The sequence below is a fragment of the Calliopsis andreniformis genome, chromosome 2 (genome assembly GCF_051401765.1).
Source record: "Calliopsis andreniformis isolate RMS-2024a chromosome 2, iyCalAndr_principal, whole genome shotgun sequence".
Lineage (NCBI taxonomy): Eukaryota > Metazoa > Arthropoda > Insecta > Hymenoptera > Andrenidae > Calliopsis > Calliopsis andreniformis.
The window spans coordinates 12,440,870-12,457,693 of record NC_135063.1 but is presented as its reverse complement, the minus strand read 5'-3'; the positions used below and the strand labels follow the sequence as shown (position 1 = coordinate 12,457,693).

The 16,824-nt window shown below is 36.8% G+C and overlaps 2 protein-coding genes across 2 annotated transcripts; one reads left to right on the top strand and one right to left on the bottom strand.

The window, feature by feature from the left end:
- The first annotated feature begins 1,632 nt into the window (after nucleotides 1-1,632).
- Accoas (acetyl coenzyme A synthase) lies at nucleotides 1,633-16,434 on the top strand. The gene is made up of 11 exons (XM_076392223.1): nucleotides 1,633-2,023; nucleotides 4,642-4,857; nucleotides 7,930-8,125; nucleotides 9,133-9,364; nucleotides 10,027-10,180; nucleotides 10,260-10,452; nucleotides 10,799-10,954; nucleotides 11,057-11,224; nucleotides 11,302-11,491; nucleotides 14,177-14,422; nucleotides 14,678-16,434. Exons 1-11 carry the CDS (start codon nucleotides 1,935-1,937, stop codon nucleotides 14,872-14,874), a joined length of 2,037 nt encoding a protein of 678 aa, XP_076248338.1. The 5' UTR covers nucleotides 1,633-1,934; the 3' UTR covers nucleotides 14,875-16,434.
- Nucleotides 11,700-13,786, bottom strand: LOC143187215 (enolase). Its single transcript, XM_076391301.1, has 4 exons — nucleotides 13,392-13,786; nucleotides 13,042-13,166; nucleotides 12,730-12,975; nucleotides 11,700-12,244 (listed from the first exon to the last, which is right to left on the bottom strand). The coding sequence occupies exons 1-4, from the start codon at nucleotides 13,784-13,786 to the stop codon at nucleotides 11,700-11,702; spliced, it is 1,311 nt and encodes a 436-aa protein (XP_076247416.1).
- Nucleotides 16,435-16,824: the final 390 nt, after the last annotated feature.

The window sequence follows — 16,824 nt, the reverse complement described above, 5'->3', positions numbered from 1 at the left end:
TACCAAGTATATTACCAATATAATGTATATTACCAAGTCTTGAACTCCTTTGCAAACTTCAATCATGGCTTGAAGTATATAATAATGAAGAATACAATTTTCTTAAATTTATTTTCACTCTAAAAATTCTCAAGTAACAATCCTTTTATTAATATAGCTTCTTTCTTGTTGTATATACAAATCCTGCACCACTTAATCACATCTAAACATAAATGAAACTTTCTCAATATTTAAGTAATTACTAAAAATGATTAAAACATTGAAACTTATATCTAGCATTTGTAGAGTACTTATCCTCAATCGTTAGATTGTTAAAACGATTATTTTGTATTACAATTACAATTGGTCCTTGGTCCACCGCGTCCTTGGAACGATCCGTTCACCAATGATCGAGTCCTTGCTAGATTCAAGATCGATATCGATCGTTAACTACACGTGTGTACGCGATGAAGGAATAATACATGATTTGAGAACTCTAGACGCATTTCCTGTAAGAATACATAAATCGGTTACCTCAGCTGTAATATCGACGTTTCATAATTAATGCGCCGCTGATTTTCACGTGTTTGTTCGCTCGTGGTACAATGGGAATACAAAATGAGTCTGGAGTCCGTATCATCAATAGAAAGTGTCACAAAAAAATTAACCAGTTAAAAATAATTAAATCAAAACGAGAAAAACGAATGTACGTGTCGAACGTGGAGATTTATTATTTTGCAATCGATTCTTATCACCACTAGGTTTCTTCGAATTGCTGCAAAGTATGAAGGACTGTAGATGCAAATGTGAGTTATAAATGAAAATGTTCATTGAGGTAGAACGACTGATTTCTCAGTGCTACATGTTTCTAATTTTTTGGTCTCTTGTTAAGAAAGAGAATATACTATACGGTAATTATTTTGTAGAATTGCGAAAGCATATAAAAAGTTGAATAAGAAAACTCTTAAAGCAAAATGTAAAAGTGATACAAAACACCTGAAACGTGTCTGACTCAGGACTTATTCCACTAACTTCGCTGTGCTGACCAGACTAGCGCACGTTGTCAGTAGAATAAAGTCGCAAGTCAGACACATTTCACCTCGAATTTTAAGTGTTTCCTCAACAATTAATAACTCAGAAGAGAAACCTCAGACGAATTTTTATCATTCTCAATTTTCCTCTTATTTTATCATATACACATATGAATCTCCTCTTTATCTAATACTCGAAATGATCCAAATTTTTATGGCCTTGAAAAATTTCAAATCCTTACAAAATTGAGATTCGGACTCTCATGACTACCTAAGATAAATATCTCAATACCTAAACGCCTAAGATATCAAATCCCTCAGTAAATGGACAACCTTCTTAGCTATTTCTCTACACATCCAGATACTTAAAATACACCTCAGTATCTCAATATACTATTTTATAATACTACTTTTGTCTACTATTTTTCTATTACTTTTTATTAGGTGCATTAGAACCCAAGCTAAAAATGAAATAAAATTAGTTCAGGTACTGGGCATCGTCAGCTGTTCTGCCACTGACGCCCCTGGCGGCGCCTCCGCTGCCAGCGCGAAACGACGCCTCGCCAGTAGACGCCAACGACGCCGCCGCTGGTGTCACTGGTCCCGTGCGTCGGTTCGCCGCTCAGTCGCTGTTTATCAGCCGAGCAGTAACGCGATACGGAGCGGAGGTGCGCTCCCGAGGAACCTTCGTGCCTCCTCCGTTTCACCCCAGATCTCATCGTGTTCCGTCCTTCTTCGTCCTCCCCTCAGGTGTTTCTCCATCCAAGAAGGAGCGAAAGCATCGCCCTCGTCCCCGTGTCATCACGGCCACGCTTCGAGAGTCCGCTTTTTATTGATCGACCTCCACTCGAGGCGTCCTCCGAAGGGCCAACTGAAGCCGCGAGAGGGTTGCAGCTGTGACACACGTCGGGGCACACCGCGATCATGGCGGACAAGATATACTACCCTAATCCAGAGATCGCCAAAAACTCGTACTGCGGCAGTATGGAGCAGTACAGGAAGATGTACGAGAAGTGAGTGGCTCGGTGTCGAGGCGACTGTAACAGGGGTTGCAGCGCTGGCTCGACTTGTACTCATGTTACAGGGGCAACCCTTTGAGAGCAACTGGAATTGGTTTTCCTTGGGGCATCTGAGAATTAGAGTTCATTAGGTTTTGTGATTTTTTAATGTCTCTGAGGTCTCTGAAGTCTGAAGCAAGAGTTCTCAATTTTTTTTGAATATTCTTAAATTGTGTGTTCGTTTATGATTCTGAGTGGTTGGTCTCTGCAGAGATAGTTAATATTATGTGGATCAGAGTATTTACTTGAAAGTACAATTTATTATTGAGAGTTATTTTTGAGAGTCAAGTGTCCTAAAGTATGTACTGTTCATGGAGAACAATTATTCTGCCAAATTATAAATTAACACACTATTTGAGAGGACTCTTGAGAGTAGCTATTATAGAAAACTGTCAGATAGACATGTACATTCTTTAGAAATTTGACTCTGGAGAACGGCTCTCGATAATTGTACTCTTGTAATTTGGTACTTCGAGCTTTATTCTTTCTTTTACAAACAGTGTTTATCTACTTAAGTATACATTGATAGTAGCATGGGAAAAGATTCATTAAACAACTGCTAGGGTATTGATTAAGTAAAAGCAAGGTGAAAGATATTGTATATTGAGTTTCTTTTTAGTGTACCACAGTATGAATATTTTAAGTTACCTAATACATACATATACTGTTGTTTTATTTCATATGATCAGTTAAGTTTGTGGTGACTAGACTGTAGACCTTTATGTTAATTCATATTTTCCTTAAATTAGAAATTATAGAAATGAAGCTTGACTAAAAATTTCCTTGACCCTCGAAATGTCATAAAGTGCAGTCAACTTTCGATATTTATACATTTTTGTACGTCAGGATATGAATTTCATATTTTCATTGCATATTGAAATTTCCTATTCTAATTCTATTTCTTTGACAATAAAATGGTGCACAGAAAGACTTGACAGGTTGTACTTGTAGTTGTCCATGATTTCGTAATGGGGGTCGTTCATCCCCTTCGTGTTTCCTTAGGTTTCTATTAGTGTCGACTGATGATTAGGTAATCGCTTATTTTTAGGGAAACTTGAGATTGATTGCTGGGTTCCTAACCGATGGTATTCTATGTAAAAAGGATTACTTTGTGCCTAGCAGTTGAGAATATCGCGAATCAATAATTTTGGCCGAGACTCACCTGGCTGCTATTGAATGCCCTGCTTCGTAGAGGATTTTCCAGTGCTTTAGGTTTAGTGAAATTTATGAGTTCAAGAAAACACAGGTGACTTACTTGAGCATTCACTTATTTCGTAAATGAGAGTTTTGTTCTGTTTCATTTTTATAATTTCTTCAAAGATTTACCTCTAAAAAAGTCTACGATTTCTTGTAAAAAAAATTCGTTTTGTATTTACTGCAAGGGTGAAATTTTCATCAGTAAAATGTGAAAGCAAACACAATAATGCTAGGTATATTAGAAAAGGACAATAAAAGAGGGTGAACGACGACGAATAGGAACTTGACATTAATCATGAGCGTAGTACTAAGCGTGTTTATTAAGTGCATTCCCTGGGTGCTTGTTAGAGCAAGTGAGGGGAAAATTCACTCTGTGGGTGGTTCTAGGATGACATTCAAAATAAATTAATTCTTGCCAACTTGTCAGGATATGACCTAGAAATCCTATTTTCATTCTAAGATCTTAATAGAAGCTTCTTCTTCATAAGAATTTTTTAATAAATCGTGGACAATTTGATAAAGTGTAATTATATAAAAGTACAAACCAGTGGGTTTAATTCATGAAATGATTTGTCCATCATTTACATACCATCATTTACATTTGCACCTCCATTAAATTAGTAGCAATTGATTGATTTCACGATGCTTAATCATCAAGGACGTAGCTTTCAAGCGAAGATAATTAGAATAGGAAAGCAAGTTTGGAATCTTCGGGTACTCTATGCTAACTTAGAATCTACTGAATAAGACTTTTCAGAGATGCATTAATTAAATTGGGGACGCTGGGGTTCACCTTGACCCAGAGCAGAATTTCCAAAATCTGGTTACAATGTTTTATATGCACAGCAATGCCATAGGTACTTACTATGAAAATAGAACAATGATATCGATCCTCTTCAGACGTTCCAAGAGATACGATTTCTGTCTACATTGAAGTTGTAAAGCTACATTTTCATTGACCTTTAACCCTTCGTTTGCGTACATACCAATAATTGTCGTCTTTAATGAATGCTCTGTTATTACAGAATATGGAATATTGTCAATGAAACACAATTTTTAATAGAAAAAATTCGAATTAATTTTTATAATTGCAGACAGCTCGCAGAAACTAGAAACACAGAATATTTCCTTAAACAAGTGCCTAATTTAACTTCATTAATGTACTTTTTTAAATGTAATACAATTATTATTAGTTGAATATTTGCTGCAAAGTGTTCAAAAAATTCAGAAAATAGAGTTAATTACTTTGACCTGTGAATAGCTCATATTTGGTATTATCTCTAAAGGAAATTCATAAGAATTTCCATCGATTGCAACATTGACATTAGAAAGCGTTTTCTAGCCACGCTATTAACACTTTCACATTTTCGTTTCAGATCCCTGAGCAATCCAGCGGAATTCTGGGGCGAAATTTCGAAGCAGTTTTATTGGGAAACGCCAGCGAAAGAGAACTCATTCTTCTCGTACAACTTCAACCTAAGCAAAGGCGATATTTTTATTAAATGGATGGTAGGAGCGTCTACGAATATAAGCTTCAACTTATTGGACAAAAATGTGAAGAGTGGCAATGGCGATAAGATCGCGTTCTATTGGTGAGGATACTTTACGATTTGTTATTCAGCTTTTCCATAGAGTCATCTGGCTCCTAAGAAAATTAATATTCATAGTTGTACATACTTTATTCCTGATTTGTAAACTACTAAATACTTTGCACAGTCGTCAGAGTCTCTTCTAAAGAATTTAACTTAGCAATCAATTCGTTAAGAGACGAGTGTTAATTGCTATTTTATTAACGAAACCTCAGGTGATTGCATTATTGCTGCTCATGGGGGAAGGTTCATTATATACAATTAAAAATGAATTAGTTCGACAAAGAGCAATGCAAACCATGCCTATAAAGTTTGGTGGGATCGTGTTTATCAGCAACTCTGTCGCCGCTTCGTTGTTATGCAAAACACATCGGCCTTTTATAGACGCAAGTCATCCAATGGGTCGTATAAGCGATACAGAGACGATGAATGAAAGAAGCAGTCACAGTTTCCATTTCGAGGACGTTTTCCCTTTTTTACGATCTTTAAATAGAGCTTTTCCAGCTTCAAATTTTTCTCTCCGAACGTTTCATTGGGTTATTGATGCACAAACGAGGCTCGTTCAAGGTTTCTGTGCGTGACAGACAGAATTATCTATATGCAAAGTTGGCTTACTAAAAATTTTCATAATACTGCATATTTTCTTTAATATTGCATGTATGATTTTCTGAAATCAGAAATATTTTTAGTTGATTAAAGAAAGTTTCGAAATCTTCTTTTGCAAAAAGTGATTATTAAAAAAGATTACTGTTAGATTTAGTGTATTCCTTTTTCCTTTTTGTTGAAATAAAATACGATGAATATTACATAAGGGAACATAGTATGTAATACGTTTTTGTCTGTCATTGCTAAGTTCAAATTCCAAATACTGAATATCTTCCTTATATCTTTTAAATCGTATGCTTTATTTACTCCTATTTTCCATTTTAATGTACTTCGAGGGAAGGAATTTTTACAGAAGCTTGTATGCTTCTTCGAAGTAAAAGACTTCCTTGTAACATAAGTTGTACTAACTTATCTATTTTTATCAATGATGTTGAAATTCTTTACATTGTGTATTTCCAGTATTCTGTCATTTTTACTATGCTTTATTTTAAACTCAATTTTTATGCAATTTTTTTCTTCGACTGTAATCTAAAAATCAGTAAATTCTCTCGTCCCATTTTCTTCACATACTTCTCCTAAATAATACTGTTATAATAATCCTAATTCTGAAAAATAATTCTAAATAATTTGAAATAAGTCTATTTCAATCCATAGCAGCTAAATGATATCTGACACTAAAGCCTCAGTAAAGGCTTTCTTCTTTTGAAGAGAATCCCCAATTTAATTTAGATACAGTTTTTTCTCTCAGATACTTTTTTCCTTGAGATGCAATCTGACCGAATATTGCATAATAAAAGAATCTGTCATCGTCTCTTCGTCTTCATCCTTGTTGCAAAACATTTATTATGCTTGTTATCCTCCTATCTTCCCGAAAGCAGTCTGGCGATGATAATAAGGAGATTTAGAGGGAATCCCATGTCCGTGTAATCGGTGGATGAGTCAAACACTCGGCGAAACCGGTTCAATAGTCTGTACCCACATCGTACGATGTTCGCTGATTCGTCGAAATTTTGGCACAGTGCCGATGACAGTGTTCTGATAGGTAGAGTACACGTGGTACGATTCTCATTCTGTCACGTCTGACAGTACTAATTCCCTGAACAAATTCGACGTGCGAAAATTAAATGTTTCTCTGGTTACTTAGATTTGCATAAGCTCTTCCACTATTACCACAAACATTTGATTTTTTTAAATTAAAAAAAATTCATTCATTTTAAGTGGAATTATCTACTCGAGTCTTACTTTTTATAAGTAAAGTTTATGTAGTCCTAAACTTAGACTTAGATATTTTATAATATTGTTTTTAATGTGAGAAACTATTTTTATTTATAGAGTGTAGCAAGTGTAGTTGAATAGAAATGGTTAAGGAAATTGAAGCTGCAAGTGATTGGTTATTATTGAAAATTAAGAAGATTTTAGGAAGTTTTTGATAAATAGATGATAGAGTATTTGTGTCGATTTTTGTCTACAGATGTAATTAATGAAGTTTGTGAATGGTAATTATCGTCGAGTTTACATAACTTCCGACTGTGATGATTCTCTTCCCATCGCGTGACGATCGACTGGAATACGTCAGAGGTTCAGTCAATAAATTTCACAATTGTCGCTTAAAAGTTTTCTAACAATTCCAATCTCGACGTCTGGAATATTAAAGCAATCAGAAAGCATTTTTATAAACAGTTGTTTTGTTACAATTAGTTCCTTAAACAGGCTGTCAAATGTTCCAATAATTACAATGATTAAAAATACCTTGAAAGATAATAGAAAGTTTTTAAAAGGCTAGGAGACACATTATGCGAGGAAACTGTTTCGTTTCCCTGTATTTGCCACTTAATGATAATGTATTTGCACACGATCGTGGTATTACGTCAAAGATTGTGGATACTTGTAAAAATAATTATTGAAGCGTTCTAGGTCGTACTATATACACAAACAGGATACGAATGTTGAACTTTGAACCCCTTCCGTGGACACGCACGTATTTCTAGGCCTATGAGATTTTATAATTGATAGCAATAGGGAATTCCACCTAATCAAATAAATCTAAATTAAAAGCAGACGAAGTGGGTCGGTGACGCAATGCATACTCAAACGAAAAACAGAAATAAATGTCACAATATTTACGTTTACTGATTTATCTTTCATTAATCAGTCTTATCTAAACTATCAATGATTTTATGTTCGTCTGGGAGAACTTCTATGAAACTTGAAGAAAAAAAATTTAATATTTCATTTTTATTCAATTTTCTTGAGTTCAAATTTTTGTATTATATATCCAGATTTATTTAGTAATTAAATTTAAATTAATCGTATTTAATAATATTTGAAATAATTAATATTTCAAGAGACTATACTCGACAAATTTTTGTAAGTAAATTGATTTGTAGATTGAAGTAGAGATTTATTTGTAAGTAGAAAAATGTTTGTTAAAGGATAGAAAATCAATTAAACTGTATGATTTCATTTCAGGGAGGGCAACGATCCGGACGATTATTCGCGGCTGACTTACAGGAAGTTACTCGAGGAAGTATGCAGATTTGCGAACGTTCTGAAATCGAAGGGAGTGAAGAAAGGAGACCGTGTTGCGATCTATATGCCAATGATCTTGGAGCTTCCCATTGCTATGCTAGCTTGCACCAGAATCGGAGCTGTTCACAGCGTAGTGGTAAATAAATTTTATTTTAATCACTAGATCCCATTTTTTGCCTCAGTAGCTTAAAATGTTTATAGTCTGGATACTAGATCATGATTCTAGATTCTAGAAAATTATTTAAAATATCGAATAAAAAAATGGAAATAATATTCCATTATCAACGAGATCTATACAGTATTTTGTTAGAAATTGAGAATCGAATCTGAGGAAATATCGTGAGAAATCATGGTTACTTACGTCAGTAATGAAAACATCATCGCTTTTCATTTCGCATACATAGTATTAGTAATCATTGAAATAAAACAGTAAAAATTGAAGCGGAAGACAAGTGATTCGATCAATGTTTAATTCATTTAATCAGAACTTGACACTGATTGATTTCAAATGTAACAAAGTCATATGCAAAGGTCACTTCAGTTCTACCAGCAAATCTGCTCTGTGTCGAAGTCATTCATCAATTCATAAAATAAGTAATAGCATTACAATAAATCACAGACACATTTCAATAAATAATTTTACAGATAATGATCACTCTTAGTTACACTTAATTACACATGAAAAATTAGATGCTAAATAGCCATTTATTGAGCAAGAGACAATTTAGGACTATTTAATACGCAATATGTGAATAAATGAAGTTGTTAATACAACCTTCTTATAATCACTTATAATTACTTGTGTGCTTTTTGCTATATTTATACAAGAAACAGGGCTAAACGAGATCCCCTGACCAGAGTCACATTCACACTTTCAGAGGTCTAGACGCAACACTATTATTAAGTCTCAAAAAACAAGTCATCTTAAAAAAATTCAGTCAATTAAGTTCATTCATAATCTTTTCCCAAGATAATTGAAAATATTTATTGCAGATGCTAATCTGTTATTATACATTATGTAAGAAGCAATTTTTACAAAAAGCATTTCGATCAATCGTTATCAGTCTCCAATGGAAATTTTCGGTTTACACGATTGCGCGCGTGCAAATGCCCCGCTATCATTGAATCCGCACGTGTGACCAGTTCGCAGGGTACTCAGCTGATTCCTTGGCAGAACGTATCTTAGATTCGAAGGCCAAGGTTCTGATTACCACTGACGGCGTCTGGAGAGGCGAGAAGCTGCTTCTCTTGAAATCTATATGCGACGATGCCCTGAAGAAGGTCAAGAAGCATGGCCACGTGGTCGAATGTTGTATAGTAGTCGATCACCTGAAGAGGCTCAGCAATCCTCATGGCAATAAGAATAATGGTACAGGTGGGTAGAAGAAAGGACATTACCTTGATACAGTTTTGCTGGATGTGACCTTGTGATAGAGTTATCAGCAACGAGCTTGTAAAGTGAAAGAGAGTGTGAGGATAACTTTTGTCTTTGTCAGAAGTGAAAGTTAGAGGAAATGAGATATTTAGTTTTGCCAAATGGTAGATGTAGAGTAGTATATAATGAGCTTATAGCGAGAAGATACTGAAGATATCAGTGTCGAAAATTGTAAGGGCTGACTTGAGACTTGTTCTACTGGCTTTGCTGTGTCTGACTTGGGACTTATTCTACTGATTTCGTTATGTCTGACTCAGGACTGGGGACTTCTTCTACTGACTTCGTTGCGCCTGGCCTAGCCAGTTGCACATGGACAGTAGAATAAGTCACAAGTCAGACACATTTCACGCGAATTTTAGACGTTTTCTCAGTAATTATTACTAGCTCTCAAGCGAAGTTTTCTTCGCTTTCGTTCTGTTTTAACATGTAGAAGCACCTTTAAAATTTCTGATACTCTTTAAAATTGAGTAAGAAGTATGCACTAATTAAACTACTATATTTTAAAAAAGAATCGTAGGTTTTTCACGAGTTTAAAACGATTTTCTTCTGCTTCTAATTTCTAATAATTCGCCTAATTATTATTGAAAAATTCTCGTAAACAGAATCACTAAACAATGACAGCACTACGAATTCCTTGATGTCCTCTTGGGACGATGACCGCGATGTCTGGTGGCACGACGAAATGGAAGACGCTGAGAGCAGTTGTTATCCCGAGTGGATGTCCGCGGAGGATCCACTTTTCATCTTATACACAAGGTAAACTCTATTATTAAAAGGAAAAAGTCATGTCTGAATGATTTTTAAAATGCGTTTCCCCTTAATATGTGATTCCCAGTGGGTCCACTGGAAAACCTAAAGGTGTGCTCCACACCACCGCTGGGTACTTAATTTATGCAGCGACGACGTTCAAATACGTCTTCGACTATCACCCTGGTGACGTATATTGGTGCACAGCTGATGTTGGATGGATCACTGGCCACACTTACGTCGTTTATGGTCCATTGGCGAACGGTGCCACTTCGGTCATCGTAAGTCAATCGTTAAGCATTTAAAAAAATTCACATAAAAGATAAAAGTCGTATCTCAATTTATCATAGCAATTGGAAAAGCCCTAAACAAATAGTTCTTCATAAATTTCACAATTTTTTAAATAAAAATACATTCTGGTAATCAAAAAAGGAATTCTCAACAAAATGGAACCTAGCTCGTCAAAAACACTATGTGTATACTATGACGAATATTTTGTTAAAAAAATATTAATCACACTATTTCTTTTCGCTCTCTCAGAAAAAGATAGAAATTGCCATATCTCTCCCAGAAAATAATTCCAAATACGCCCGCGTTATATGTCTGCATGAATTTCTTTATTTCCAGTTCGAAGGTACACCATTTTATCCAGACAACGACCGATATTGGTCAGTCATCGACAAGTACAAAGTCACGCAATTTTACACAGCCCCGACTGCCCTGAGGTCCCTCATGAAATTCGGCGACGATCTAGTAAAGAAGCACAACTTGTCCACTCTAAAGGTACACGGGATCCACGCGAAAAAGAATCTTGAATCGGTCTCCGAACCTAAAAAATATTCTTGTTCTCCATGATAAATAACGAAAGTCCTTGTACTGTTTTAGGTGCTAGGTTCAGTTGGAGAGCCGATCAATTCCGAAGCGTGGCTTTGGTTCTATAATCTGGTGGGTCGAGGAAAGTGCAGCATAGCTGACACGTTCTGGCAGACAGAAACTGGAGGCCACGTGGTCACTCCCCTTCCTGGTGCCACGCCGATGAAACCAGGCTCAGCGGTAACCTTCGACACTTTTGCATCTTTTTTTAGTAAGAGAAGAATCGCAGAAACTAATCCACTATTTGTATTCTTCAGACGTTCCCCTTCTTTGGCGTTCTACCAGAACTTTTGGACGAAGATGGCAGGTTGATTGAAGGGGAGGGTGAGGGATATCTTGTCTTCCGTCAGCCTTGGCCAGGAATGATGAGGTCTCTTTATGGGAACCATCAACGTTTCCAGAATACCTACTTCGATAGATTCCATGGATACTATTGCACAGGCGATGGTAAGTTAAAGAGTCTGTTTGAAGGCGATTTTTCTAGAACCTGGTAAGGGAAGGGTACCAATTACTGTCTGATGACCAATAGTTACTGTACCCCTCCTTTTATTTTCACATATAACAGGATATATGTATACAGTGATTTGTCAACATACAGTAATTGACGATCTTACCCTAATTTTTTATATCTATCTCTGGTCTCAAAGGTCCAGAATCATGTGGCTAAGGGATTCCTGTATCTCTGACCAGCGAATTTTGCGTCCTTGCCGAGTTCCTCCTCGATCCTCAGTATCTGATTATACTTGGCGGTCCTCTCGCTCCTACAGGGTGCTCCAGCTTTGAACTGGCCAGCAGATAATCCCACAGCCAGGTCAGAGACGAAGTTGTCCTCGGTTTCTGCTTGGCAGGCTGACACGATGTATCCCCAGTCGCTGATTCTTGCCATTTTGGCGACGTTTACTGCCTCAGTTACGGTCCCAATCTGAGACATTCTTAGAATCAGCGCGTTGGCCATCTGTCTTTCGATAGCTTCTTCGATTCTGTCGACGTGCATCGATGTTAAATCGTCGGAGACTATTTGAATGTCTTGGTCCGCCAGAGTGAGCCAGCCGTCCCAATCTTCTTGGTCGAAGGGGTCTTCTATGGAGACGATTGATGGGAAGTCTGCCAAGTACTCCAAGTATTGATCTTTTAGAGTCTCTGCCTCCATGTACTCGTCGGGGTCGGAGTCTTCAGTCTTAAAGGCCAAGTCGTAACCCCCTAGATAGAAGATGTGTTGGGTAAATGTTTAGTGGCACTTGAGATGAGGCACTGAGGTACTCTGTCAAGGAGCACTTCGTTGAAAATGGGAAATGGATATTTTTTTGGAAGACATCTCATCGAATTCATATTTAGTCCTTTGGATTTCAGTTTAGGCTAAGGTTTAGCTTTGAGTATTGTTCTGGTTTAGGTATAGGTGTGAGTCTAAGTATAAGTCTAAGTCTAGGGCCTAGGTTTAGATCTAAGTCCAAGTCCAAGTCCAAGTCCAAGTCCAAGTCCAAGTTTAGGTCTAGGTCTAGGTCTAAGCCTGGATTCTAAGTCTAAGTTTAGGTCTAGGTCTAGGTGTAAGCCTGGATTCTAAGTCTAAGTTAAGCCTGAATCAGGTCTTTAAACGTCTACTCAGTCAAATATCGCTTTGACCAAATATCTTTCAACAAAGTGCCTCTCAGCCAAGTTTTCTTTTAAGAATAAGCCTTGCTATTAACCTTCTTTATAAAAGGCACTAGCTGCCATATCCAAAGCCATCACAATCTTCCCCTCATATCCTGCTTCTTTAATGGATTCATCCAGTAGCATCAAAGCTTCTCGATCTTCCTCAAGCTCAGGAGTAAAGGAACCCTCGTCACTAACAGGAAGTGGTAACTGAATTTCCGCAGCTGCCGCTATCTTCCTCTCCAACACTCTATACACTTCCGTCCCCATTTTCATGGCATCCGCGAAACTTTCTGCGCCTGTTGCAATTATAAAATAAATTACAAATGAAAATAAGGAAAGCAGAGGTCAAAGACTGTCTGTACCTATAGGTAAAATTAAGAATTCTTGGCAAGGTAGCGTATTGCCAGCGTGTCTACCTCCGCTGATCATGTTGAAACAAGGAACTGGTAGATAGAGTTCTCCGTTTTCTGCCAATTCCGCAATGTACCTGTAAGAAGCAGAATATTAAAATTATTGATCCTGTATTATATTAGTGTTCTACTTCTTTTATCTTAGAGTCTCAAGTATTTTTTAAATCTTCAGAAATTCTTATCCAATTTTTTAAAATTCTTTTATGTTAGGTTTTGCCCATAAATAATCTCAGTTGTTTAAAAATACAACTCATGCCATATGCATAAGTATCTATAGCTATCTTGAATAAATTAAAACTCACCTATAAACCGGAAGTCCTTTCTTCGCCGCGCCAGCCTTGCAGCAAGCAAGGGACACTCCCAGCATAGCATTTGCACCCAACTTAGATTTATTCTCAGTGCCATCCAGTCTGTTCAACAATCCATCTATCTCCGCTTGCTGACAAGCCTCCAGTCTCGATTTCAGAATTTGTGGCGCGATTATATTGTTAACAACATCGACAGCCCTGAAGACAGAGCGACCATGGTACATAGCCTCGTTCCCATCCCTCAGTTCTTGCGCCTGGTTAGGGGTGGGCACCAGGACAGACGGCACTGCAGCCCTCAGTAATCCAACGTCAGTGATTATGTCCACTTCCAAAGTCGGGTCTCCTCTGGAGTCGAAAATTTGTCGAGCTTTAATTTTCAGGATTGGCATGTTGCAATTCTTGGGTGACTTGTCTTATCTCTGATTTGGGAGGAATGTCTGATGGAGAATTATTTCAAAATTATTTCCCCTTTTCTGAGGAAAGAGGATCACGAGTAGTATGGTCGATTAAAATGCATGATTGTGGGTTTCACTGAGAATTTTTGGGTGAAGGGTTTTGTGATTCAGGCCATGATTGCAGACATTTTTTAGAAAGAATGTTGAAGATCCATATGTCTATGTTCTTTTGTCGGTTTCACGGAATGAGCTGAATGCTGCTGAAGTTTCAGAGGATTCGAGTGTTCTTTTTGACCATGGAGTTTTTAATTTTTTTAAAGAATATACTTTTATTATATTTATGTGTTATGCTTCAATTTTTAATACAAATATTCTGAACTTCAGGTGCCAGACGAGACGCAGATGGCTACTTGTGGATAACAGGTCGTATCGACGATATGTTGAACGTTTCTGGTCACCTGATGTCCACTGCAGAGGTGGAAAGCGTTCTGACAGAGCATTCTGGAGTCGCTGAGGCTGCTGTAGTTAGTAAATCGCATCCTGTGAAGGGACAATGTCTCTATTGTTTTATTACACCCAACGAGGGCACGCAATTCGATAAGAAACTTCAGGACGAGCTTAAAAAGAAAGGTGATACAGAATTCTAAATCCATTTTTTTTCTTTAGTCCTTATCCTAGGGTTCAATACAATTCCCTTTTTTACATTCATTAATAGTAACATTTATCCTGAATCTAGCCTTGCTTTTCACTAAATTGCTACAATTTTTTATTTTTTAAATCATAAACCACTACCCAACAATTCCACTTTTCTTCGTTTCAACTTCCAACTGTAATTTTATATTTCTAAAAAATTTTAAATATAAAACTGAAATCTGTTCTATATAGTGCGAGAACGAATCGGTCCATTCGCCCAACCAGACGTAATCCAGCACGCCCCAGGCTTACCAAAGACTCGCTCAGGGAAGATCATGAGACGAGTCCTCAGGAAAATCGCAGCTGGGGACAGAAACGTCGGCGATATATCGACCTTAGCCGACGAGAGCATCGTCGATCTTCTGTTCCAGCTGAGGCCGCAGGTTTAAAGAGCCCCTCGCCGACATAGCCGTCTTCGTCAGAAGATGTATCGATGAAACGTAGTAGCTTAGAAAATGAAAACGAACGACACGCTTCCTGTGGCCGATAAACGTACCTCTGATCGGTGGGAGAAGTAATTGGGACGTTGTTATTGAAGGAAAAGGCGTCAGATAACGAAGATTGGAGGATGATTTATTGTTAGTACGATAAAGGGGCTCGCGACGGGTTGCGTCTCAACAGTGCAACTTCCGTTTTCCATTAGACTTGTTTTACATTCTGTTCGTGACTAGTATACTGTGTACACTGTTGTACTCTCTGTAATATTTATCGATTATTTTATAGGTATTGCACGGCAATAGCTACAGTTCGTTTTATAAATTGCTGTTTCGTTAACGATTTGTGACGCCATCGACGATGATCGACAGACGTAAAGAATATGGGAAACGAGATAATCATTCCTGAAAGTAAAACGACGACAGTCGCTTCTAAACTAAAGATACGCTGAATCTATTTAAGATTTTACAGAGATTGATTACAAATATACAGATATTTATCGCTGCGCGCCGATCGTCTTCAGAGCAGCAATATTTTATGGATCTTATAGGCGAATTTGAAACGATGGAAACGTCGTACAACAATTGTTTAATATTGTTGAATGAACGAAGAGTTTTATAACGTGCACGCTTGATGCGCGCTTTGAAACGACTTACGATGAAAGTATCTAAGAAACTTTCCAAGAGTTTACAAAGATTTTTAATTCTATTATATTCGATTATATCGGCACATGATACTATTCTACGAGAACGAACTTTACTTTTACTTTCATTTCGAGAGCGTGGCCGAATTGTAAAACATTTTTTAATCTCGCGGGGCATCTTCTTAGAATTTATTTATTCTGTCCCTCTAACGATATTCAAAAACAGAGCTGTTCAATCCATTTCAGAATGTTCGTTCTTTGCCAATTTTATGTAAGAAGATTTTTCATCCATTCAGAAGTGATAAACACGTTTTTGAAAGTATTCGAGAAGAATCTCTTATCTATTTGAGAGAAGCCCTAGGAAGAATAATACGCAAGCGATTACAGCAATACTGCGAAAGACTCTCTGTCTAATTTTCGATTTCTTTTTAGGAGATAAGGAGCAACGCCAAAGTTTCGCAGAAACTGTTGATTAAATAGCATCGATTATTTAATTTTAGCGAATTAATTTTTTACAGTGATTGTTTCCATCTTGAGGAACGATTGACCTAAGTATACGCACGATTATTAACGCACTTGACGAAGAGCGTTTCCTATGATTTGTTTCCTTCTTATTTTTAGAATGGTCTCCAATGAATTGTTATATTATTGTAATACTAATTGTAAGCGAGCTAAACGAAGCGTTGCGTGGTGGGCCCAATTGGGTGACGTTACACATACATATCATTCCTCGCGGAACAAATCAACTATAGGTGTGATAATGATCTATATATATATTGAAAAGAATATATATATATATACATATGTATATTATATGGAATAAGGTAAAACGCATATATATATGTAAATATATCTATGTTGAAGAACGTAATCGTTACTGATCTGTTGACTAAAATCATGTTGGCATTTTTTCATTCGTCCCCTTAAGATATTTAATTTTTCATCTTCCTCATATTTTAAAAAACAGCCGAACCTTCAGAGAAACAACAAATAATAAGCAAATTTTTTAACTCCTCTCTTTAGTTCATTTTATACATAAACCTAGCTTAAAGTTTAACGAACATTTTACACCTAAAAAGTTACACAACTCTATCATACAACATGCAGTACAAACCCACTTTTACCCAATATTTTACTCTATTACTCTATCTATCAGCCAACATAACCTCAAATTACAGAAATTTAGAATACTCGAAGTTCGATCCACCAAGGTTCTCTATTTCAATCCCCCGCTCAAAATCGAATCTCCCTCCCGCGCAGA